This window comes from Chiloscyllium punctatum, chromosome X (genome assembly GCF_047496795.1).
Source record: "Chiloscyllium punctatum isolate Juve2018m chromosome X, sChiPun1.3, whole genome shotgun sequence".
Taxonomy (NCBI): domain Eukaryota; kingdom Metazoa; phylum Chordata; class Chondrichthyes; order Orectolobiformes; family Hemiscylliidae; genus Chiloscyllium; species Chiloscyllium punctatum.
This window is the reverse complement of record NC_092791.1, coordinates 30,124,655-30,150,166: the sequence shown is the minus strand read 5'-3', so window position 1 is coordinate 30,150,166 and position 25,512 is coordinate 30,124,655. Positions and strand designations below refer to the sequence as shown.

Genomic DNA, 25,512 nt, shown 5'->3' with positions numbered 1-25,512 from the left:
ACCGCACTGTTGGCCCTTCTGGCTGATCAGTTGACCTCACAGTTATTGTGGGACCTCTCCCTGCCAATGTGCTATTTGCTTCAGCTAATGTAGGCCCAGGATAAAAATAACATTGAAGTACTGGGTCCTCCAACATAATATGGGGTGGGGGCTTGAGAGGATGAGATGGCAGTAGACCTTGTTGGCAGCGTTAAAATGGATTGTCAGGAAATTCAGAGCAAAGCAGGGTTGTTACCTTCAGTGGCCTGTTCTCTGCTCGGTGCTCTGGCGCAGTCAGAGCCTGCAACGAAATGTGATATTCATATGTTATTCTGTCAGCTATTCCTGACTTCCTCCAGTAATGAGGGTTTGTTTTGAAATGGCTCATTGTTTCACCAAATGAGGTGTTTCAAAGTTTCTATAACATGCAGATCCTTGAGTGCTACACTGCAAAACAGCAGCTGCACAGGGTAATCAATGTCAGGCTTCCAGTTCTGCTCGGCAATTCCAGCATTCCACTTATTGTCTTTGCTTCCCAGAATGTAGCTTCACTCCCTGTATCATTTCGCCAAAGTGGAGCCCAAAGTTTCCTGAGCCTAATTTGTTCTTCCAAGGCTGACCACATTGTGTCCTCCTAGTAGCATGACCTTCTCTAATGACCCTTCGCCACAGGATCAGCCAACTTATTTTTCGGGCCATTGGGCTTGAGCCTAGACTGATAGGACGTGTGGCCCTGTTCTGCTGGTGTGTAGATAGCTCACTGGCTCAGAATTCGTGGGACGTTATGACCCACCTGAATCGGGAGCACTGGAATGGTGCCAGAGCGCCCAGGGCCCCCTTTGGAGGTCAGTTTCAATTTGGTGACACACTCCAACCCTGTTCATGAATCCTTTCCCAGCTCTGGCCTTGGATTCCTCACCCTCTCCCAGGCACTAGCCGTCCCTCCAGTTCACTCCCACTGTAAAGGAGAGCATGGGAACAGAGACTGGCTATTCAGCCCCTCGATCCCGTTTGGCAATTCAGTTCGATCATGCTTAATCGGATTCAGGGAATACTGGCTGGAGTAGTGTAGCCAAAGCCGTGGAAGGGATGTTCATACCTCAGCTTGTGGGACTGTGAAGTAACTGGTGAGTCCTTCCATGGTCTCAGGTGCCCGTCTAGGCAGGGTCTCCCACAGCACAGAGACCATTACAATGCCCAGCAGTCTCTGTTCACCACCTTGTTTTCTGGCTGCTCAAAACCACTTCCAAGTTTGCCCACAGACGCTGTAACATCAAGGAAAGCAGAGCAGGCCGAAAGAAAATCTGATTATAGTGCTTGAATGAGATATGCGCACATTGTTAACTGCAGTGTATCAAGGCTTAAATGGAGTGGGGCTGTATCCAGTTTACAAGCACTAGCCGTGGGCAACTTCAAAGGTCAGGCTATTTAACTGAGGCTGATAATTGTTATTTGTTTAACTAAACAGCCTCGTGTACCCGCAGTGGTGATCTAAGCACTGCCATGTGTATAAATCATTTACTTTCCAGAAAATTACACATGCTTCCAAATTGCTGCTGATTCTTCCCTGCCTAGGTGCCTGGCCCACAGCCAAATTGAAATCTCCCTGTGCGCAGGTCATAAGACGGCTCAGCAACTTCATTTGTTTTTCCCCTCTTTTGACTTATAAATCTTAACTGGTAAAAGGTTGTGCAGAAAGGCACACTGTTGCTTTTCCTTTCCAGCTTGTCTGTTGGGGCGAAGAAGCCACATTTTATGACACCTTGCCTCAAATTCACAGCGCAGTCATTCACCAGTCCCTGCTCACTGTATTTTTCCTGTCAAAAATCACCCTGTCCCTTTTCTCCTCCTTCGTGCATAATTTATAGTCCACTAAAAAGTTGACATGACTTCGAACCCAATGCTATCGTCCACATGCATTCCCAAGACCTGTTCTAAGATGACCCCATATATGTACTTTCCCAGGCACTGCAGGTTCAGTGCCTGGAGGCCATCCAAGTAGCTAAAGGTACTGCAGGCATGACTTTGGCTTGATGGGAGGAATTAAGGTGAAGACTTTAACTCTGTAGATGATAGTACATTGGGGAGAGAAAAGGCCCAATACCATTAGGGGACTGCAACAAGTTACAGGAGGACATTAATAAACCTGCAGAAGGGGCAAATAATTGGTAAATAAATGTTGACACAGATAGATGTGAGGTCGTATTATGTACATCTACATGGCTCAGTGGTTAACACTGCTGCCTCATAGCACTAAGGACCCAGGTTCGATTCCAGCCTTGGGTGACTGTCTGGGTGGAGTTTGTATGTTCTCCCTGTGTCTGCATGGGTTTCCTCCGGGTGCTCTGGTTTCCTCCCACAGTCCAAAGATGTGCAGGTCAGGTGGTCTGGCTGTGTGACATTGTCCAGGGATGTACAGGTTGATGGATTAGCCATGGCAATGCAGAGTGATCAGGGTTGGGGAATGTGTCTGGGTGGGATGCTCTTTGGAGGCCCCATATGGGCTGAATGGCCTGCTCTCACATTGTAGGTTTGTTCTGCAAAACCCGGTGTGGTAGAGGAATAATGGGATCTTGGAAACAAACACACAAAGTGCTGGAGGAACTCAGCAGGTCAGGCAGCATCTAGAGAAAGAGAGTTACCCTTTTGAGTCCGGCATGACGATTTTTCAGAACCAAGTCATCCCAGACTCAAAAGATGAACTCTGTTCTTCTCTCATCACAGATGCTGCCTGACCTGCTGAGTTTCTCCAGCACTTTCCGTGTTTGCTTCAGACTTCCAGCATCTGCAGGATTTTGCCTTTAATATGGGGACCTCAGAGTTCATTTTGATCGATCACTAAACGTTGGGCCTTGGGTTTAGCAAGACCATAAAAGGCAAACCAAATGCAAGAGTTTATTTCTGGAGGGATAGAATTGAAAAGGAGGGAACTTATACTCAGCCTATATCGACCCTCGGTTCGTCCACACCGAGAGTACTGTGCAACGTTCTGGTCTCTATATTATGGAAAGGATTTCGAGCCACCAGAGAGAAAGCAAAGGAGATTCACAAGGATGAGACGGGAGTGTGTGGGCTTAAATACTCTGAAGGGATTGACAGGATAGTCTGTTTTTTTCCTCAACAAAGGCATCTGAAGGGTGATCTAACAGAGGTCTTCAAAACAGTGAGAGGTCTTTGTTTGAATGAACACTGAGAGAATGTTCCCCCTTGCGGGAAAGAGCAGAACCAGAGGTCATTAGTACAAGATCATCCTGAAACAAATCCAACAGAGAATTCAGAAGAGACGCCTTCGCCCAGAGAGCGGTGAGAATGTGGACCTCACTCCCACAGGGAGTGGTTAAAATGGATACGACAGATAGGTTTAAGGGGAAGCGAAATGAGCAGATGAGGGAGAAGGAAAGAGAGAGTTCCAGTGATAGATTTGGATGAGGGTAGATTGGTGGAGGATCGAGTGGAGCATAAGCACCAGAATGGACAAATCAGGCTGAATGGCCTTTTCCTGTGGCTTCTTTCCCGTGTTTATGATGTGCACACGACAAACTGAACAAACCTGGAGCTATTTTGAACAGAGATGAGGGGGAAGATGTACTGAATCGGGATTGTAAATGGAGATGATGTCTTCCTCTTCAACGTTTTTGAGAATTCTCTAAATGAGACAGATCCAGATTGTCTTCCAGGTTCATGTGCGTCCTAAGAAGATAGGGTGAAGAATGGTCCCTCCTCATTGGTTTGACTTCAGTGTTGGGTGGAGGACCTTCTGAGGCGTTCCACTTTGCTGACCTTGCAGCTTTCTCTCGTCTTTGGAAATCCAATCCGAAGCGCGGGAAGGCTCGAGATCACTCGAAAAAAATGCCCACAATGTAGTGAGGGCTCTTCGCAGATCTCCAACCCCCTGATTTTTGTGGTGGAATTGGTGTCTTGTTGTGTATGAAGTTGAGCTTCAGCCGGTTTAGCTCAGAGTGACAGAGCAGAGAGATGCCGGTGAAACAATTGGTCACCAGAACATCCATTTAACAAGGCGCCGACTCCAAGGGTCGCGGTTTCTGTCAGGTGCTGTCAACCGCTCCATTGGGCAAGTCTAGAGTTTGCCATCATCCAAAATATCCAAAATACCGAGCAACTAGTTGTCAGTTTCTGATATCTCAACCTTCAGCTCCTAAACTGAGTCCTTGTTTCCGTGTTGACCTTGTGCACGGAGCTGCCTATAAGACAATTGGCTGCATGAATGATCCCTTCTTCATTTTCTGGGAATTAACTGGGAACTGTATAACCTTCCGTAAATTCAGCTTAGAATAGTTCTGGATCACGTTGGATGTTCTGGAGCTTAGCCACAGACAGTGGGCCTGGAGGGTTGGGGGAGGGGGGGGTGGGTGGGTCATAATTCCCGATTGTTTGCCCCTCTTCCCAGGCGATGTTTGTGCCCAGGTGTCCTCAGATAGGGCCCACACAGTGCTTGCCAATACACTTGGAGAGAGGTGGGCACTGTGGGGTGTGAAGTACATTCATTCCCCCTTCCCCCTCCAACTCCGTTTGAATTGAGTCCCATCCCTTCCTCCCAACCTGCTCCCCACTGTTGCTGTTGTTGCACACTGCCCCTGATGGGCTATGCTTGGGAACGGTTCTTTTCAGGAGAAACTCTGGTGTGTTATACCAAAAAGAAATACCAGAGAAACATGAGGCGGCACAGTGGCTCAGTGGTCAGCACTGCTGCCTCACAGCACCAGGGTCCCAGGTTCGATTCCAGCCTCAGGCGACTGCCTGTGTGGAGTTTGCACATTCTCCCCGTGTCTGTGTGGGTTTGCTCCGGGTGCTCCAGTTTCTTCCCACAGTCACAAAGATGTGCAGGCCAGGTGAATTGGCCGTGCTAAATTGACCATAGTGTTAGGGGTAAATTTAGGATCTGGGTGGGTTACTGTTCGGAGGGTTGGTGTGGACTTGTTGGGCTGAAGGGCCTGTTTCCACACTGTAGGGGATCTAATCTAAAAAAAACACCCTCCAATTCAATCATTATTCCATACTGACTTTGCTGAGCTTGAACAGGGCAGTAGTTCGGGCTATCCAATTAGCTCAGAGCTCCCAAGTGAGGCTTCCACCTACTAAAAGGCCTAATTTCTATTTCTCCCCTTCCTGTTTCTCTCTGTCTCCATGATGAATCTTGCCGGATAAATCATTTTCCGTCCAGCTTACAATTGCAAAAATTTCTGCAAATAACCGCAATATGCAAGCCCAGAGCAAATGGAAGGGAGCCCCTGTCTAACTGTTAGCAGCTTCGAGGAGGGGTCGGTGAGTCAGTGAAGACAGGACTGAGCAGTAACTGAGAAGGTGCAGGTCGTAGCAGGGAGGAGGTTACTATTCCGAGGAGCTGCTGGTTTCTAACTTAGAAGCATTTTATGTGACAGATTCATCGTGTGTCCTGATCTATTGCGTTGTTAATTTTAGGTTTTAATGTCTCTTCACTGAAACCTGTTTTCCTTTCATAGCTGCAGGCCACTCAGAAATCTCACTTTCATCTTCAAAGCCTGAATGCAAAACGCACTCAGACAAGGAAAGAATGCTTGCGATTTGAAGTGAAGGAGTTCACTGGGCTCTCTGTTTCGCGTCCAACAGATAGGAGTCTGTTATATTTCAGTAATTCGACCACTTGTTCCAATTGAGCAATTTTGATTCTCAAAAGAGGTGCCGACTACATTATTAAATCACAATGAGTCTGAATAGTTTACTCAAATACCAAGTCCTCCAGTGAAGTTGCAGCCAACTCCTTTTGTGCTTGGGGGGGGGGGGGGGCCTCATCATACAGGGTTGGTAGCAGTAAGGACTCTTGTGGTAGTGCCCCTATCTCTGGACCAAGAGGTCCAAATTCAAATCCAACCTATCTTAAAGGTGTGTAATCGCATCTCTGAACAGGCTGATTAGAAACGTGTGTAAAAGTGAATGGGGTGGTAATGGGGAAGGAACGAAGCATTGGTGCAGAGTAACAGGGAAAGGCAGAATAGTGGCAGCTCTGTCTGAAAGGAAGGATGTGTAAGACCAAACATTTGTGCCAACAGAACCAGAAAAACAGAGTTTCTGATCTAAAATTGTCGTAACGTGTGAAATGCAGCTGTCATTTTGCGCGCAGCAAGCTCTCACAGTGAGCAACATGATAACGACCAGGGAATCGGTTTCTGGTACAGTGATTGAAGGATTAAACAATGGCCACGGCTACCCAGGAGAATTAAAAAAAAAACAAACTTGCTGGAAAAGCTCAGCAGGTCTGGCAGCATCTGTGGAGGGAAATCAGAGTGAAGGTTTCTGATCGAGTGACCCACCTCCTCTGAATTACTCAGGAGAACTCCTGGGCTGTGCTCTGACAGCGCTGAGGGGACTTCAGTTGAGCATTTCATTTGAAAGATGACCCCCTTCAACGATGCAGAAACCGAGCAGTACTCCCTCCGCGGAGCGCTGCAATCTCAGCCTGGAGCTTTCTGCTCACGCAGCCATTGAACCTGGACCCTCGTGAGTCTGCGCTGAAAAGGCCCTCATCTCCTCTGTGAGTCCAGTGAGGTTGATCAAGCATGCTCTCTTTTGAACCCCATGTCAACAACGCCTTGTTATATTTGCCGTTCCTGAGCTTCATGGGCACAGGAGCTTCCAGCACAATGAGATTCTTCATGAGCGGTATAGTGTGAATGCTGGAAAGTGCCATACTCCATCTTTTGTTGTTCTGCTAAAGAATATTTACAGAGTCTGCTCAATTAAGGGGAATACTTAAGGAGAGGCAATACCTAATGGCATTATTGCTAGATTATTACTCCCAGAGCACAGCAGGTCAGACTGCACTTGAGGAGCAGGAAAATCAACGTCAGGATGAAGGGCGATGTTCCTGCTCCTCGGATGCTGCCTGACCTGCTGTGCTTTTCCAGCACCACTCTAATCTTGACTCTGATCTCCAGCATCTGCAGTCCTCACTTTCACCTATTACTCTCAAGACCCAGGTCATGTTCTGGGAATCTGGGTTTGTAATGCCACCATGGCAGATGGTGGACTTTGACTTCAATTAAAAAAATACCCCTGAAATTGAGATTCTGCTGATGGCCATGAAACTGTTGTTGATTGTTGGATAACCCCATCTTGTTCACTAATGTCTGTCAGTGGACTGCCATTCTTACCTGGTCTGGATTACACGTGACTCCAGACCCACCGCAGTGGGCAATAAATGATGGCCTTGCCAGGGATGCCCACATGCTGTGGCTGAACGAAAGAAAGACCACTTTGTTTCTGAAACAACTGGCTGTGGCTTGATCTTGCCACAGGGCTGCAAGCGAGAGAAAGAGAACGAGATCATGTGATGTCGGGTCACTTCCTGCAGGGATGTGGCCTGTCTCGTTAGCCTCTCTCACAGTCAGACGGATGCCCTTATATGACAGCAAGCTGAAATTGAAAACAGGAAACACTGAAAACTCTCTGTGTCTGTGGAGAGGGAAACGGAGGTAGTGCTTTGAGGTCGATGAACTGTCCGGTTCTGGAATGTTTACGCGGTGCCCCACACCACAGAGCTTCAGCACATTGCCCGCTTTTCCCACGATGCCATTCTATCCAGAATGCTTTGCAGGAAAGGCGGAAATGAGAGAACCGTAGCCTTTTCGACACATGCCGTTTGGTACCATGTCAGGTGGACGAGCTTTGTTTAAACTGTTTGACTTCAGCGTTCTTGTCCTTTTAAAGCAAAGGTTGAGTTTCTTGTGCTGAACATGAAGGGAATTTGAACATCCACTCAAGTAAAACATGGCCCGAGCCCATACCAACACTGAGGCCTGGTGACGAGAAAGGAACTCGGCAGGAATGTGCTTCAAATAGCTGCAAGACTGTTCGAGGCTCAAGGCTGTCCAAATAAGGCAGAAAGTTTGAACACAGTTGAGGGATAGTAAGCTGCCTAAAATATCACCAACACAATAGGGCTGTGTGCTACAGCTCACTGGGAAATGCCAAGAAAGAATAAAGCACAACACTTGCCCTTAAACTGTGTTTACAGTGCAGCCAACAGCAGATAAACACATACTGATCCAATCCAAGCATGGAATTCTAAGTGACTAAATCACCTCCCATTGACTCCCTCTCGTCATGTGTGACTTTTGATCAAGGAGTCACGAAGTGTCTAATCCTGATCCGAATTGTCTAGGGCATGGGTTCTCTCCTCACACGGGTAAGCACCCCAGCACTGGGCCACACCAACTGGGGCCTGGGTGCCTGTCTATGCTCAGTTAGAGTCATAGGGTCATAGAGATGTACAGCACGGAAACAGACCCTTCGGTCCAACCCGTCCATGCCGACCAGATATCCCAACCCAATCTAATCCCACTTGCCAGCACCCGGCCCATATCCCTCCAAACCCTTCCTATTCATATACCCATCCAAATGCCTTTGAAATGCTATCATTGTACCAGCCTCCACCACATCCTCTGGCAGCTCATTCCAGACACATACCACCTTCTGTGTGAAAAACTTGCTCCTTAGGTCTCGTTTATATCTTTCCCCTCTCACCCTAAACCTATGCTCTCTAGTTCTGGACTCCCCCACCCCAGGGAAGAGACTTTGTCTATTTATGCTATCCATGCCCCTCATGATTTTATAAACCTCTATAAGGTCACCCCTCAGCCTCCGACGCTCCAGGGAAAACAGCCCCAGCCTATTCAACCTCTCCCTATAGCTCAAACCCTCCAACCCTGGCAACATCCTTGTAAATCTTATGGTAAAGAACTCAAAAGACATTTCAAGCTTCTTAGTGAGAATAAGGAATGAAAGAAATCAGGATAAATGAATAAATACTGGAAAACTTAACAGGACGAAGTGGCGATAAATCCACTCGGACCTGACAACCTGCAGCACAGCGTTTGCGTAGAAGCAGCTGTGGCGATAGTCAATGTTTTGTGTCTTCCAATATTCCACTGCGTCTCAAACAGTTCCCAGAGATTGGCAGATAACACGCCTTGGGAAAGGAGAAAGAGAGAAAGTAGAAAGCTAGGGGTCAGATAGCCTGCCATCATCTATTATTAGGGGAGCATGATACAGGGCCCTTTGAAAACCATGGGATTGAGCAGAATTAGCAAGGATTTATGAAAGGGAAATCATGTTTTGCAAATGTATTCGGAGTTTGTTGTGGGGGCAGCTACTAAGGTGGATAAGGGGATGCTAGTGGATGGATTTGGAGTCTCCAAAGGCATTGGACAAGGCATCAGATAAGACAGGCATACATCAGGGACAGGCAGTAAAAGCTGGGCCAGCCAGTGGCATCCACATACGATGCCAAAATATCCAAGCAACATGGTGGGTGGGCTGACAGGGGTGTAGGGGAAGGGAAGAATCAATCATTGTACCTACTGCCTATCACCATCGAGGGAGATCTCTCTCTCTCTGTCTCTGTCTCTGTATCTCTCTCAATCTCTCTCTCTGTCTGTCTCTGTCTCTGTAGCTCTCTTTCCCCCTCTCTCTCTTCTGTCTGTCTGTCTGTCTCTGTATCTCTCTCTCTCTCTCTTCTATCTCTCTGTCTCTGTCTCTCTCTCTCTGTATCTCGGTCTCTCTGTCTCTGTCTCTCTGCCTCTGTATCCCTGTCTCTGTATCTTTCTCAAACCCTCTCTCTGTCTCTCAGTCTCTCTGTCTCTGTATATCTCTCTCCTCCCTTCTCTCTGTCTGTCTGTCTGTCTGTCTCTCTCTCTGTATCCCTGTCTCTATAGCTCTGTCCCTCTGTCTGTCTGTCTGTCTGTCTGTCTCTCTCCCTCTTGGTCTCTCTCTGTCTCTCCCTCCACCCGCCCCTTTCTCTCTCTCTCTCTCTCTCTCTTCCCCCCTCATCCCTCTGTTCAGAACGGTTCTTATGAAGAGTTATACTGGCCTGACAACTTTAACTCTGTTTCTTTCTTCACAGCAGCTGCCAGGCCCCCTGAGTTTCTCCAGCAATTTCTGTTTGTGTTTGTTTCACAATAGCACAGGCCAGCCTGGAGAAAGGCTCCTGTCTCCGAGATACTGAGCGACTTCAGAGGAGAGGGGTGCAAACATGAATGGCAAAGATAAATGAATCAGTGAGCTGCATGAAATGTGAACCACCCATGAATTCCTGACGGGTTCACTGTGCTGTTTGCTCAAAACTCTCAGCAGTCGATCAGAGACCTGGTTTGTTTGATGGATGCAGCGCAAATAGTGTTGTTCCTCTCTCTTTTTCGACCCCCACCCCCCATTTCTGTTTGCAAAATCTGACGGCCATTGTGCTTTAGCCAATTGACTGTACACGTGAGCTTGTTGACCACTCAGGATGCTTTGTAGATGGCAAGTGAGTTTGGGTTTCTCTGTGCACTGCAGAGTTTTAACTTTGTGGCATGTGTGCTGTTTGGTCGTGACAGGAATTCCCCTCCCCCCTCCCCTCCCCTCCCCTCCCCACCTTGTCACTCACCGCCTTGGTTTCTGCTTGGACAAACAGCACTCTGGGCCAGCTGGCTGTAAACCCTGACTCCCAGGCTAGGGGGCAGTGCTTGGCTCCTTGCGTTAGTGGTTCTGATCGTGGAGGATCTTGGGAGGAGCACTGGGAGGTTCCAACTTGGCCCACTTACAGTGCTGCAAAAGCATTTGCCTTCTCGCCAGGCTGTCTTCACCTTGCTGCCACTGCCTGAGACCTGGAATTCCTAACCAGCTGCCGTTAAATCGGAGGTCTCTGACACAGTTCTATATTTACCCATTTAAGGCTTCCCAGCTGACCAAATCCGACCCGGGCACCCGTCTCCATATCCCCTCTTTGTGTTTGTTGGCACATGTCTGGCATGGTGGGCACCTGTCGTGCAAGGAGGAAACTGAAAGAAAGCGTAATCCTGCCACTCTAATGAAAAGGGATAAAAGGCCAAGTGTGGCACATCGTGGAGTTGAGGAGAAAGGCAATTTCTCATCACCCAACCGTGGAATGTTACTTTCAGTTGCCTGGCTGCTAGGCTCTGGAATTCCCTCCCTAACCCTCTCAGCCTCTGTCTCTCTCCTCCTCTGTGGAGACATTCCTTAGAAACAGGCAGGAGTAGGCCATTCGGCCCTTCAAGTCTACTCCATCATTCAATAAGATCATGGCTGAGCATCCAATTCACTTCCCTGTCCCTCCCTTCTCCTCCATAACCTTTGATCCCTTTAGCCCTAAGGACTACATCTAACTCCTTCTTGAAACCATTCAAAGTTTTGGCTTCAACCATTTTCTATGGCAGAGAATTCCACAGGCTCCCCAATCTCTGAATGAAGACATTTCTCCTCATCCCAATCTTAAATGGCCTACCCTATCTCCTTAGACTATGGCCCCCTGGTTCTGGACTCCCCGGTTATCGGGAACATCCTTCCTGTGTTTACCCTGTCTAGTTCTGTTTGACCTTTATAGGGTTCTCCGGGATCCACCCTCATTCTATTGAACTCCAGTGAATATAGTCCAAACTGATCCTGTCTCTCTTCATACATTAGCCCTGCCATCCCAGGAATCAGTCTGGGAAAACTTCACTGTACTCCCTACCTCGCCAGAACATCCTTCCTCAGATAAGGAGACCAAAACCGCACACAGTACTCCAGGGTATGGCCTCACCAAAGCCCCATAAAATAGCAGCAAGACCTTCCTGCTCCTGTACTCGAATCCTCTCACTATGAAGGCCACCCTACCACTTACCTTCGTCACCGCCTGCTGGACCTGCAATGTTTACTTTCAGTGACTTAGGGTGAAAGGGTCTTATTGCAGATTCCCCCGTTCTCAAGACTGGGAATTTGGTGCGATGTCTCATCTGAAATGGGAATGTCAGCCTGGATTGTACTCTCAAATCCTCGGAGCGGGACTCTAAGCCAGCCAGCTTCTGATTCCGAGGTGAGAGTGCCACCTCTCTGACTGAAAAGTTCCTGATCTTGATTGTGAAGGCATTTGGCACATTTGCCTTTATTGATGTGTTCTGGACTTGAGACTCTGTAATGAATATTGCCAGCAAATGAGATGAAGCTTTGTTCTCGCGTTGTGTTTTGAGCTCTGCCGTGTTTTCATAGCTTCTTTCTCTTTCATTGTTTCCTTTCATGAGTGTGTTGCTCATGAAAATCTGGGTGAGTATGTCGTAGTGACTAATAAACAAACAAAAATCTGTCAAGCTATGTTGGATTTGGGATCGAGTCGAAGAGTGTGGTGCTGGAAAAGCACAGCAGGTCAGGCAGCATCTGAGGAGCAGGAGAGTCAATGCTTCTGGCCTAAGCTTTTCATCAGGATTGAGGCCTCAATCCTACTGAAGGGTTTATTCCTGAAATGTTAATTCTCCTGCTCCTCGGATGCTGCCTGACCTGCTGTGCTTTTCCAGCACCACTCTAATCTTGATTATAACGCTCTGCCCAGCCCGGTTGCAATGCAGCAGGTTAACAATGGTTTCCCTTGCTATTTCCTGACAGGATTCTGGTCGGAGCACCTCAGGCCCGTGCCCAGTCCCAGCAGCTCGCCAATCGCACTGGAGGACTCTTTGCCTGCCCAATAATAACCGAAGATGATGAGTGTGATCAAGTCGAAATTGATAATGATGGTCAGACAAACGTTTTCTTTGCTCTCCTCCATTCCCTCACTTTGTAACCGGACACTGAGTCATAGAGTCATAGAGATGTACAGCACGGAAACAGACCCTTCGGTCCAACCCGTCCATGCCGAGTAGATATCCCAATCCCACCTGCCAGCACCCGGCCCATATCCCTCCAAATCCTTCCTATTCATATACCCATCCAAATGCCTTTTAAATTGTACCAGCCTCCACACCCTCTGCGTGAAAACGTTGCCCCTTGGGTCCCTTTTATATCTTTCCCCTCTCACCCTAAACCTATGCCCTCTAGTTCTGGACTCCCCCACCCCAGGGAAAAGATTTTGTCTATTTACCCTATCCGTGCCCCTCATGATTTTATAAACCTCTATAAGGTCACCCCTCAGCCTCCGACGCTCCAGGGAAAACAGCCCCAGCCTGTTCAGCCTCTCCCTGTCGCTCAAATCCTCCAACCCTGGCAACATCCTTGTAAATCTTTTCTGAACCCTTTCAAATTCCACAACATCTTTCCGATAGGAAGGAGACCAGAATTGCACGCAATATTCCAACAGTGGCCTAACCGATGTCCTGTACATCCGCAACATGACCTCCCAATTCCTGTTGTGATGTTTACATTTACATGTGACTGCAGCCCTCATACTGACACTTCCTGATTGGTCACTGCCCTGGCACTGACTCAGGGCTGCTCTCTGAGAAGTGAAGTAGGCAGGGATGCCCCACATTGTGCTTGGATTGTGTATACTCCTTCACAATGTGCAATGACTTGCATTTACATAGCACCTTTAACATGGGAAAAGATCCCAAGGCATTTCACAGGAGCATTAACAAGTACAACTCGACATTGAGCTGCATCAGGTGATATGAGGCCAGGCGATCTCAAGGTTGGTCAAAGAGGCAGGTGCTAAAGTATTGTCTTAAAGAGTGAAGGTGAGGGGTTTGGGAGGGGAATATCAGAGCTCTGGGCTGAGGAACTGCCACTTGGAAAAGCGTCGAGATTGGTAAGGGTTCAAAGTGGACTCTGCCTGGAGGCTTCGATGTCCATTATTAAAAGAGAGACTTTTGTAGCACCATGACTGAGTGCTGTGGCCAGGTCCTGAGGATGTATGGACCTGTGATAGGTGGACAAGAGGGAAAGATATGACTCAACTTTGTTCTCATCAATCTCCCGGTTGTGGACGCATCTGTCCATTGATGGTAGAGGTAGGAGTGGCCACTGCAGAGTCCTTGCAGATAGGAAGGCCTGTCTTCATGTTGAGGGTTTCATCATTGTGTTGGGCAGCACAGTCACTATGCCAATTGGGACAGAGAAGCCTGCGCAAATATCCTTATCTTCAATAATGGGGGAGCCCAGCACATCAGTGCAAAAGATAAGACTGAAGCGTTCACAGCAATCTTTAGTTAGAAATGCTGACTGGATGATCCATCTCAGTCTCCTCCAGAGGTTCCCAGCATTACAGGCTTTGATTCAGTCAAAAGAACTGCATACTGCAAAGGTGACAGGTCCTAAAACATTCCGGGAATAGTACTGAAGGCTTGTGCTCCCCTAGCCAAGCTCTTCCAGTACAGTTACAACACCAGCAAAAATAACCAACCCCGGCATCTACCCAACAATGTGGAAAATTGCCCAGGTATGTCCTGAACACAAAAAGCAGAACAAATCTAACCCTGGCCAGTTACCTCCCCATCAGCCTATTCTTGACCATCAATTGTAGCTGCACCTTCTCTCCTAGATTCTTTCTTTGTCCAGGGGTTTCCTGGATATCTTTGAAACCCATCCCCTCTCAAAGTCCATCTCCATGGTAACATGAATCACATGGGCCTCATATCCTCGCAGAAGTGTTTAGCTCTTCTTGAGATTCCACTTTTGATTTTTTTAATCTTGCAATTAAATGGACATTTTCAAGCAAAACTGTTCGCAGCTCGGCATTGTCAACACCTTCCTGGGTCTTTGGAGACTCGCGGTCCCACCACTGTAGACACAGATGCTGCCGCCATTTTCTCCAAACGTGGATCTCAGTCATTGACGACCACGCTGCCCAGGCCTAGCGCCAGGCAGATTTCCGAACACGCTACATGACGACCTTTATTTGACCCAGAATTAAAGACACAGTCCCAAAACACGTCATAATTGTAACATTCTCAAGTGGAATTTGGGTTGAGTGATTTATGCTGGCATTGCAAGTGATGTTCACATCACAGAGAAACATGGAAACTACAAGCAGGAGTCGGCCTTTGAACTCGCTCCACCATTCAATCTGATCATGGCTGACCATCCAACTCAGTTCCTGATATCTCCCCCTAATCTTTAATCCCTTTAACCCTAAGAACGAGGAGATGGAGGGTTGCGAATGATCAGAGTGGCCATGATCTCATTGAATGGCAGAGCAGAGTCAATGGGCTGAATGGCCTAAGTCTTCAACTTCTTGTGGTCTAACCGTGTCTCACTCCTTCATGAAAACATTCATTGTTCTGACCGTAGCCACTTTCGATGGCAGAGAATTCCACAGGCTCCCCACGCTCTGGGTGAACAAAGTTAAAAATCACCCAACACCAGGTTTATTTGGAAACTGTAGCTTTCAGGACGCTACCTCCCAATAAACCTATTGGACTGTAACCTGGTGTCGTGTGATTTTTAACTTTGTCCACCCCAGTCCAATACCAGCATCTCCGCATCACCTCTGGATGAAGACATTTCTCCTCATCTCAGTCCTACCTGCACATCTTTGGACTGTGGGAGGAAACCCACACAGACAAGGGAAGAATGTGTAAACTCCACACAGTCAGTTGCCCGAGGCTGGAATCGAACCCAGGTCCCTGGTGCTATGAGGCAGCAGTGCTAACCACTGAGCCACCATGCCACCCTTTCTCCTGAGCTCCAGTGAATATAGTCCTAACTGATCCAGTCTCTCTTTATACATCAGTCCTGTCATTCCCAGGAGTCAGTCTGGGAAACTTTAACTGATGTTGGGTGGATGAACAAATATTTGCCAATAAACCAGAGAAACTGCTTGGCGAGTGCAGGGTGATATTTTACGTCCATCTGAGGGGAGCGTGGATCAGACCGCTGCAGCATAATTAAACAGGGAAGTGCTTTCCTGCTTCAAACCACCAGCTGCAGGCCACCCAAATCACAATTCCATTTCAAATTCACAATTCCCATGACGCGGACTTTGTTTAGTTTTCTTTCTGATTCTCGTTTCCCTCGTTCTCGGTCTCGCTGTGCTTTGCCTTTCGCCCTGCAGCTGCTGGTTCAGCCAGCCCTGGTCTCCCACACTAGGCCTTGCTCTTAGCCTCACTCCAGCCCGTTTTGTGTTGGCCTGTGTTCAGGCAGCGGAAGGATAGAATTATTGAAACGTGCAGTGCAGAAGGAGTCCATTCAGCCTCATGCTTTGCCTCGAACTGCCTGCTTTTTATCCATAACCCCTCCTCTCCATTCACCATGACCCCATCAAAGCTTTCCATCCATCGCACGTGATGCTTGCTGTGTTCCTCAGTGACAGTAATTGGCAGGGATATCTTGGGAGAGATCCCAACCTCGGGATGGGCAGCAGGGGGTGGGGGTGTAGGGCGAGGTGGAGTTTAATAGTGGGCAGGCTTTTGGGCACGTGTAGGCCTTGAGAAGTGAATCATTGGCCTCTTCGGTTAGGCTCCCGTAGGATTTCACAGATGGAAGCACGTGCCAGGGCCAAGTATCCTGGCCATCAGGTGCTGCCAACTTGAGGAAGGGTTGGGATGTGTCGCCTCCTGTTTGGGAATGGCGTGCCCACTGGAAGCCCCCTTTGACACTTCCTCCCGGAGAGAGTGGGCTGTGCCTGGCCCTGAATTTGCCAGGGGCAGTAGAGAGGTGCTAAATCCCAAGTCTCGACCAATCTGCGTCTTGAGTGACCAGCTTACTCAGTCTCAAAATTGAGTTTGGTTGTTTAGAAGGGATATCAAGGACTATTATTTTTATACAAAAGGGTAATGGAAAACTGGAATTGTCCCCCTCCTGTATACTCTGGAGGATATCTGTGCAATAAATAGATTTTTATTAGGTAAGGGATTGTATGACTGAACAGGTAAATGTAAGTTCAAAACCAGAGAAACCCTGATCTCATTGACTGGTAGAACCTGTTTCACGGGGAGGAGTGGCCTTCAATAACAAACCTGAGAATCCCTGACGTTAATCACGTCACCGATGGTGGCCGCCATGTTTTCAGCTGCCAAGGCCCGAAACTCTGGCAATCCCTTGGTAAACCTCTAAAATCCTTGTGCTGATTTTCTTCCCTTCAGATGCTCTTCCAAACCTACCTCTTTGACGAGCAATAGTCGATCATCAAACCTTCCGTGCCTGGGTATCAGGTCACACACTCACCGAATTGTTCCAGTACAGAAGGAGGCCATTTGGCCCATCATGACATTTTAAGAATAAGGCATTGTCAGATGAGGAGGCAATGTAGGTCAGTAAGCAGAAAGATGATGGAGCCTGGATCCCTGGCACTGTGAGGCAGCAGTACTCACCACTGAGCCACTGAGGAAGATTTAGGAAAAATAGAAATATAGGACTTGGGAGCAGGAGTTGGCTGTTCGACCCTTGGAGGCTGCGCTGTTATTCAATGAGATCATGGCCAACTGGTGTGGTCTCAACTCTACTTTCCTGTCTGCCCCATAACCCTCGGCACCTTTATCTATCAACAATCTAACAAACTCAGCCTTGAATAAATGGAATGACACAGGGCTCTCTCTGGGGAAGAGCATTCCACAGCTAACAAACCTCTGAGAGAAAAATATTGTCTTTTAAACAAGGGAGATCTCTTATTCTTAAACTGTATCCTCTAATTCTGGTCTCTCCCACAAGAGGAAACACTTCCCCACTATCCACCCTGTCAAGTCCCCTCCGGATCTTGTATATTTCAGTAGGCTCCCCTCTCATTGTTCTAAAAGGTAATGGGTATAGGGCCAGCCTGACCAAGCTTCCTTGGAAAAGAAGCCCTGCATCCTAGGATTGCTTCGATTGCAATGATATCCTTTTTCAAATAAGGAAACCAAAACTGTATCCAGTTCTCCAGATGTGGTCTCAACAAGGCCCCGAACAGCTGTGGTAAAACATCCCTATATTCTGTTGCCCTTATGATTGTCTTTCAATGTTCTTCCAACTAAAGTGTATCACCTCACACTTCACTGCATTGAACCTCATCTGTCACCTCTCCACCCACTCCACCAACTTGTCAATGTCCTGCTGGGGACAAACTGTCCCCCTCACAGTTTGTAAAATTTGTCATCTGCCAATGTTTGCTCATGTTCCTGTGCAGTACCTTGCAGTGTATCACTTTATTAAGGATGCTAATGACATGCGAGTTGTGGTTTGATATTGATCGCGATTTTGTTTCAGGAAACGTCTCTTTTATCTACATGCTATGCTGCGACATCATTTTGAGTGGTTTTATTGTGAGTGATCAGGGAACTGCTGTGTCGATGACAACACTTTTTTTAATGATTGAATAAAATTCTGTCCAACTGACTTGGAAGGTTTTGTGAAATGAGTTTGGTCGATGAAATAGAGGAAATGAACAGAATTCACAACTTAAGGCGGCTCTTGGGGTTAGTGGGGGGGGAAATGTGAGATTGAGGTCGCTCTCCAATGAAGCAAACAGTTAGTTTGGGGGTGAGGAGGTCTTCCTACATCTGTACAGGCCTTTAGCAAGATTGCGTGCAGTTTTAGTCTCCCTTAGTCTTGCCTTAATGGGAGGGCAGCAGGGGATCACTAGGCTGGTACCGAGGATGGCAGGACTGCCGTGTGAGAAGAGATTGGTTCAACTGGGCCTGCAGTCACTTGAGTTTAGAAGGACGAGAGGGGATCTGATCGAAATGTGTAAAATTCGAACAGGGCTGGACACTCTAGATGCAGGGAAGATGTTTCCCATGGCAAGGGTGGGCTTCCAGAATGAGGGGTCATAATCTCAGGATATAGGGCAGGCCGTTTCAGGCTGAGATGAGGAGAAATTTCTTCTCTCAGAGCCTGTGGAATTATCCGCGACAGAGGCAGTAGAGGTCAAGTCACTCAATATGTTTAAGAAAGATTTCCCATCGTAAAAGGCACCAAGGGATACATGGAGACAGTGGGAGTGTGGCATTGAGATCAAAGATCACCTATGACTATGCTGAATGGTGGTTCAGGCTCGATGAGCGGCCTAATCAAATTAGGAAGAGAACTCCTATTTTCTCCTACCTTTTATGATTTTATTGGATGCTGGGGTAGACCTGAGAGGCTAGGAGGCCTACTCCTTCTCCGAATGCATCTCCTTGTAGTTAATGAAGAGGAAGATGGAGATTGGGTGGGTTAACAGCCACAGCGTGGGGAGTGGACTGGATGCACACACTGCAAACACAAGGGATTTTAAGGAACATCAGCCAATTAGTTTATCAAATTCAGTAACATTCTTGTGTCTTTTCCAGTTGATCTGAAGAGGGAGAGTAAAGAGAACCAGTGGATGGGTGTGATGGTCAAAAGCCAAGGAATTGGAGGGAAGGTTGTGGTAAGTTGTTCATAAAAAGGCAATGGTCTGGAGATATTACACATAAAGAAAAGCTCAACCTGCTGAAAGATACAGCAATGTCGGACTATACTTGTACACAGCTGCGAACCACTTACAGTTCACGCTGACTGAATGAATGAATTCAAAATCAATTTAATTCTCAAAAGGTGCCTTTAAGGGATTATTCAGGAGTGACATTAGAAATCATTATACAACGCGGCTTTCAGACGTTTTATAAACCAGATAAGGTCTAAGGGGCAACCTTTTCACATTAGACGGGGGGGTGACTATATGTGAGTTGCGAGAGGGAGTGGTGGAGGCTGGTACAATGACAACATTTAAGAGGCATTTGGATGGGTATATGAGTAGGAAGGGTTTGGAGGGATATGGGCCGGGTGCTGGCAGGTGGGACTAGATTGGGTTGGGATATCTGGTCGGCATGGACGGGTTGGACCGAAGGATCTGTTTCCATGTTGTAGGTTTCAGTGACTCTGAGGCAAATCATTGATGAAGTTACAAGAACAAAAAGATGTAACTTTGTTTTGCCATTGTATCGCACATTTTAACAGCGCTGCTTTTGGTTGGTTGTGAGGGAATTATTCACTTTCAGAAGCTTCTGTGAGGACTTTAGGCAACTAAGTCTCTGGTCACCAAGTGAAAACTGTTGGGAACCTGGAATTGGCCTCAGAGCCTTGGAGCTTGTGTGAGGAAATGGGAGGGTCAGTTCGAAGGACTTATTTCCTGACTTTTATTCCTTGTTTGTATGTTTGAAATGGAAGATTGGCTGGCAGCTGGGGAACACTATCCCGACACTTAACAACATCTTCAGGGGACAAAGAGAATAGCGAAGAGTGGCAGAAGGCTTATCTTTTCAAAAGAATTGTTTTATTTATGGGATTCCTTTTAAGAATCACTGAGCCCGAGGGAGCCAAATCGCGCAAGAGATCTGTTAGCAAGGGATCAAGGAAGAAAATCAACAGATGTTCGAAAGAATCATTTTCTTCTTGAAGTGTTTGAACTTGAAAAGGCATCTGGTTCAAGAGATTCCGTCCGAAAAGCAAAACTAAACAGGGAAAATATCCTTTGGCAAATGCAGGCAGCTTTTTTGGAGCAGTCCAAGCACATAATCAGCAGAAAGCAGAGCCTGTTGATAAGATCAAATCCCAATCAATCTTGTAATTTAAATTTGTGTGCCACTTTATGGTTGGCATCCAGTTTTACCCATACTCAGGTGGGCACAGTTAACAGGCGCACTGACCTTGCTGCAAGGTTACCTCTGATTGATTACACAGAGCCGTTAAGTGCAGTTGGGAACGAGGCGTTTATGTTGCAAGAGTCCAGTCATAGAGTCATAGAGATGTACAGCATGGAAACAGACCCTTCGGTCCAACCCGTCCATGCCGACCAGATATCCCAACCCAATCTAGGCCCATATCCCTCCAAACCCTTCCTCGGATCAAGACGTCGAGGGATAGCAGTAGATGTTCAGTCAGATTGCTGTCCACCTTTTGTCAAAATGACCGTGGCTAATATGAGGGAAAACTCACTTTCATGTCCCAAGTGTTTTGGCTGTTGGAATGTGCTGCCTGAGAGTGTGGTGGAGGCAGGCTCAATTCACAACAGAATGGGATCATTATTGAAAGGGACATGAAGGAAAACAGGCAGGATTACAGAGCAAAGGCCAGGGAGTGGGCTTGTGAGGTGTTCGTTCAGAGAGCTAGCATGGGGTACGATGGGCTGAAGGGCATGTAGCCGTTCTCTGAATCTGTTTTGTTTCTGGAGGGATCATTTTAAATCTAATCCAAATGAATACTCAGACATCTCCTCGCTGCATTGGTGGCAAGGATCCGAACGAAACACATTGGACAAATTAGCTCAACTTCCAGTGTCCATCAGTTAGTAGCATCCAACGTTACTAATAAGTTCCAGTCTAGACCAGTTGGGGTGAATGGCCTGTTTTGTGTGCTGTAGAATGCTATGCCATTTGTTGTAAGTGTTGGCATGCTAAACAGGATTAACCAGCGGCCCTATTTGAACAGGAATGGGCAGGTAGGAGCTGAGCTTCATTTGATGTTCATCGTTGGAGCAGATCTATGTTCCTGACATTGGAATGGGATCCCAGCAATAGAATAATTCTCCTCACCTTCATGAGTACAATATCCCACCAGCTCCCACCATTTTCAACAAAGATGTAGTTGAAAGCCCATTTCTCTTTCTCCTCCCAAATTCTCTCTTCATGCACACGTCGATTCCTGACAGGATTGGAGTTCCACAGCTGCTGGTCACTTTGGGCCGCTCACAATTCCTCACCTGAACCTTGTGGGGATGCTAGCAGACTGTTCGACTGCAGCGGCCAGCGCAGGCAAGCCCTGTCCCTGCCTGATGCCCACACAGAAGCCACCAGCTGGTAGTGGAGGGTGATGCCCCTGGCTGGGCCTACCTCACCCACAGGCACTGATTCCGACTGAAGCATTCGCCCGAGCCCCCTTGACTGCTGCTCCCATTGACACTGACTTGGCACAGAGGGCAAAACAAACCTAGGTTGGCACAGTGGCTCAGTGGTTGGCACTGCTGCCTCACAGTGCCAGGGGTCCGGGTTCAATTCCAGACCTGGGCTCCTGTCTGTGTGGAGTTTGCACTTTCTCCCCGTGTCTGTGTGGGTTTGCTCCAGTTTCCTCCCACAGTCCAAAGATGTGCAGGTCAGGGTGGATTGGCCATGCTAAATTGTCCCATAGTGCCCAGGGATGTGCAGGTTAGGGTGGAGTGGCCATGCTAAATTGTCCCATAGTGCCCAGGGATGTGCAGGTTAGGGTGGATTGGCCATGCTAAATTGTCCCATAGTGCCCAGGGATGTGCAGGTTAGGGTGGATTGGCCATGCTAAATTGTCCCATAGTGCCCAGGGATGTGAAGGTTAGGGTGGATTAGCCATGCTAAATTGCCCCATAGTGCCCAGGGATGTGCAGATTAGGGTGGATTGGCCATGCTAAATTACCCGTAGTGCCCAGGGATATGCAGGTTAGATGGATTAGCAATGGGAAGTGCAGGGTTATGGGACAGGGTAGGGGATGCTCTTAGAGGGTCGGTATGGAGTCCAAGGGCTGAATGGCCAGCTTCCACACTGTTGGGACTCTACCTGCACTGTGTTGCCTAAATCTGGTGAGGTACTGGGAACTTGGAGAATGGTGTGTAGCAAATATCACATCAGCAAAGATTGAACAGGCTTTTAGTGTTGTGTGGCGGGGCAGGGAGGAATCCCTTCTCTCTCAGAGAGAGAAGACTGAGGGCTGTGTCGATAAAGGTCTTTGCCATGATATCGAAACGATCTACACACGGTTCCAGTCAGGGAAATCTGGCAGAGAATTCAGGGAAAACTCCCTTTTCCAGAGAATTGGGAGAATCAAGTGGCTGAGGGGAAGAGCTTAGATACAAGGAAGGGCTCTTGTGGCACAGTGGTAGTGTCCTGTAGGCCAAGAGGCCCAGGTTCAAGGCCAAAGGTGTGTCATAACATAAAGCTCGATAAAGCCATGAGGGAGAAAAAGGATAGGGTGAGGTAAAGCAGTTCTCAGGGAACTTTGGGGAGAAAACGAGTTGGTCTATGTTTACGTGGGCGGGGTGAGGCTTGTGTGTTGTTTAAACGCCAGCATGGTGTGGTTGGGCCTAATGGCCTAGTTCTGTGTTGTGAATGTGATCGAGGTGTCGTCTTTTCTTTCTCGTAGACCTGTGCCCATCGCTATGAGCTGAGGCAGCGTGTGAATCAGTCGGCGGAAACCCGTGACATGATCGGGCGCTGCTACGTGCTGAGCCAGGACTTGCAAATCCGAGATGAGCTGGATGGTGGCGACTGGAAGTTCTGTGAAGGCCGCACGCAGGGTCACCAGCGCTTCGGGTACTGCCAGCAGGGCATCGCGGCAGGTTTCACACCAGACGAGCATTACATTTTATTTGGTGCCCCGGGCACGTACAACTGGAAAGGTCAGTCATTCCCGATGTTTGTGTGGGCATGAAACAAATTTGGCATCGTTGCTCTGGCAAGCAACATCAAAAGCATTGAAAGTGGGCAACAATTCTTACCACTGGCCCTGCCCACACTTAACCTGGGCAACCACTATCACCCAGCAAGTGTTGCAAGCTCTTTCCCAACACTGTTGGCGTTGAATTTAAAGGTGTCACTTCAAGTACTATGCCAGGCTATTGAGTCCTGAGTGATTTTAAAGCCAAGAGAAGCTGCTACTTGAGTCATGCCACCCCTCTCTGTGGTGGTCACACAGACGAATGCCTACTCTGACTGCAAACACTGAGATAACCTGGCAAGGATCGTGTGGCACCTTGTACCCTCTGCCTATTCCTGCCCAGCCAGAGTAGCTGCCATTGGCACTCTGCACCTGCCCAAGATGCCAGGCTGAAGTGACAGCACATGCCTTCATTCCAGAACCATGCAGCCACATGGTAACCGTGGAAACACAAAGCTGTCAGAATTCCAATGTGCTTGGATGGTTTCTTTGTTGACAGAATTCCTGCAGGCCCAAAAAAACCAAGGCAGTGAATTGTCCTCCCAATCTTTAGATTCTAAGCCAAACCAATGGCATCCCAAGTCTGCTGTCCCTCCTCGGACTGTACAAAAGGTTCCGTGCAGTTTTGACCCTGGTTCCAGTGGCTCAGTGGGCATCTTAACTCAGAAATTGCCAAGGGTCACTGCCACTGAAGGTGGCAGCCTGGCATTGGCACGGATGGAGATGTGCTTTCTGAGCTTAAGCTGAATGGCACATTATTGGGCAGAGGGTGGTTTACTCTGTGTCAGCCCTAAATGCCCAAGTGTTTGCCTTGGCCAGCACTGAAACCTTCCCTTAAAAAACAGTGGACAAAATCATTCCTTGTCAACAGCTGCTGAAGACAGTTATGAGTTCCAATTCATGATTTAAGAGTGACACATATCCAAGTCTATATGAAATAGTTGTGAATGAAGAGATGTGTTACTGTCACCTCTGATGAGCTGTGCCCTGGAGGTTGGCATAACTCTATCCAGAAGGCCCCGTGCTGGCACAGTCTCTGACTGTTTATTTCTGGAGCTGTCTACTTTGTTTCTCAGTTGTGGAGAAAGGTGTTTATGTTATACATTCCAACGGGAATAATTATTCCGATTGCCCTGTGGGCCCATTTTGTTTTAAAATGACATATTACCAACTATGCTGTTGGAGCAAAGTTTTAAAAGGCAAGCATTGTGGAAGGTGTGCCTTATTTAAAGAGCAAGATGCCAACAAGGTGGTGAAGATGATAGAGAAGCTACCGTTAGTCTTCATACCGAGAGGGCGCACATTTCGAGGGTTCCCCTCCAAACTTTGGCAAATGACAGGATTCCCACACTCGCTGTTGATTTACACAGAGGGCAACCCTTCCCAATGGGAAAAAAACACTCCATCATTTCAAAAAGCAACGTCGTGTTTGATTGTGTTAAGAAGATCATTAAGGAGCCAATATCTGGGCGGGAGGGGAGTGGGTCATGACCTTCCGAACCATCTTGAGGTTGGGCACTGCCACTCTGGAGGACCCACCTCTGTTTTGCGCCCAGGAACTTCCTGTTGCCCATCATCTTTGAGATCGAGGTTGGGCCTGCAAGTCTTGGCGCAGTTAGGTAAGTTGCCATTCTCTCGTCCCTCCCCTGGTCTGCTCCCTCGATGCCCTTTCCTGTAAATGTTGTCATTTCATGAGTCTAGTTCCAGAGGTACCTCCTGCACTGACACCTTGGTCAACAGGGACAGAAGTACTCCCATGCTGGGATGACTTTGTGGAGAATTCTCTCTGGTCTAACTGGAATGCGGTGAGCCTAGTTGTGAAACCAGCAGATAAGGTGCAAGGACTTGGTTGACCCCACAAGCCTGACACTTTTCGCATCAGAGAGCGGCGGGAGCTGGGTGGAAGTTCAGGCGGAGCGCAAAGCCGGTCGGGAAGGTAAGTGATTGCTATAAGAGGGGGTGTGTTCTAGACCCCAGGTCCTACAAGGTAGGGTCTCCCTCCCTCCCTCCACCTCTAACCTAAATTAAGAGTCCACAGACTTGCCCCAAAAAGAGGGTCCAAGGAAGTTCCTGTGGATTGAAGAGTGAGGCTTTAGCTCAGGAGTCTTTGACAAGGAAGTTGAGTGAAGTGATTACGCCACAGTTGAAGAGGGTGAAGACATGACTGCCCAGCTGGTTCAGTGCGCTACGTGCTTGATGTGGGAGGGTCAACGACTCTGGTGTGTCTGGCTCGTATATGTGTGGAAAGTGTGTGCACGTTCAGCTACTGACAGAGCATATTGCAGCACTGAAGAAAGAACTCGAGGACCTTAGGCTCATCTGAGAGAACGAGATCTTTCTAGACAAGACCTTCAGCGAGGTTATTACACTGACCATACCAGAAGAGAGCAGACGATGAGGGAGGCAGAGAGGAGACAGGTGCAAGAGACCCCGGGAGAAGTACCTGTCAGGAACAAGTT

The 25,512-nt window shown here is 47.9% G+C and overlaps 1 protein-coding gene across 4 annotated transcripts in view; it reads left to right on the top strand.

Moving 5' to 3' along the window:
- Nucleotides 1-25,512, top strand: part of LOC140471242 (integrin alpha-7-like) — a 196,750-nt gene that overhangs the window by 78,584 nt on the left and 92,654 nt on the right. For all 4 annotated transcript variants that reach the window (XM_072567199.1, XM_072567200.1, XM_072567202.1 and 1 more), the window contains exons 2-4: nucleotides 12,391-12,518; nucleotides 18,963-19,042; nucleotides 22,760-23,015. In XM_072567199.1, coding sequence (XP_072423300.1) covers nucleotides 12,391-12,518; nucleotides 18,963-19,042; nucleotides 22,760-23,015 — 464 coding nt within the window. The remainder of the gene's footprint in view (nucleotides 1-12,390; nucleotides 12,519-18,962; nucleotides 19,043-22,759; nucleotides 23,016-25,512) is intronic.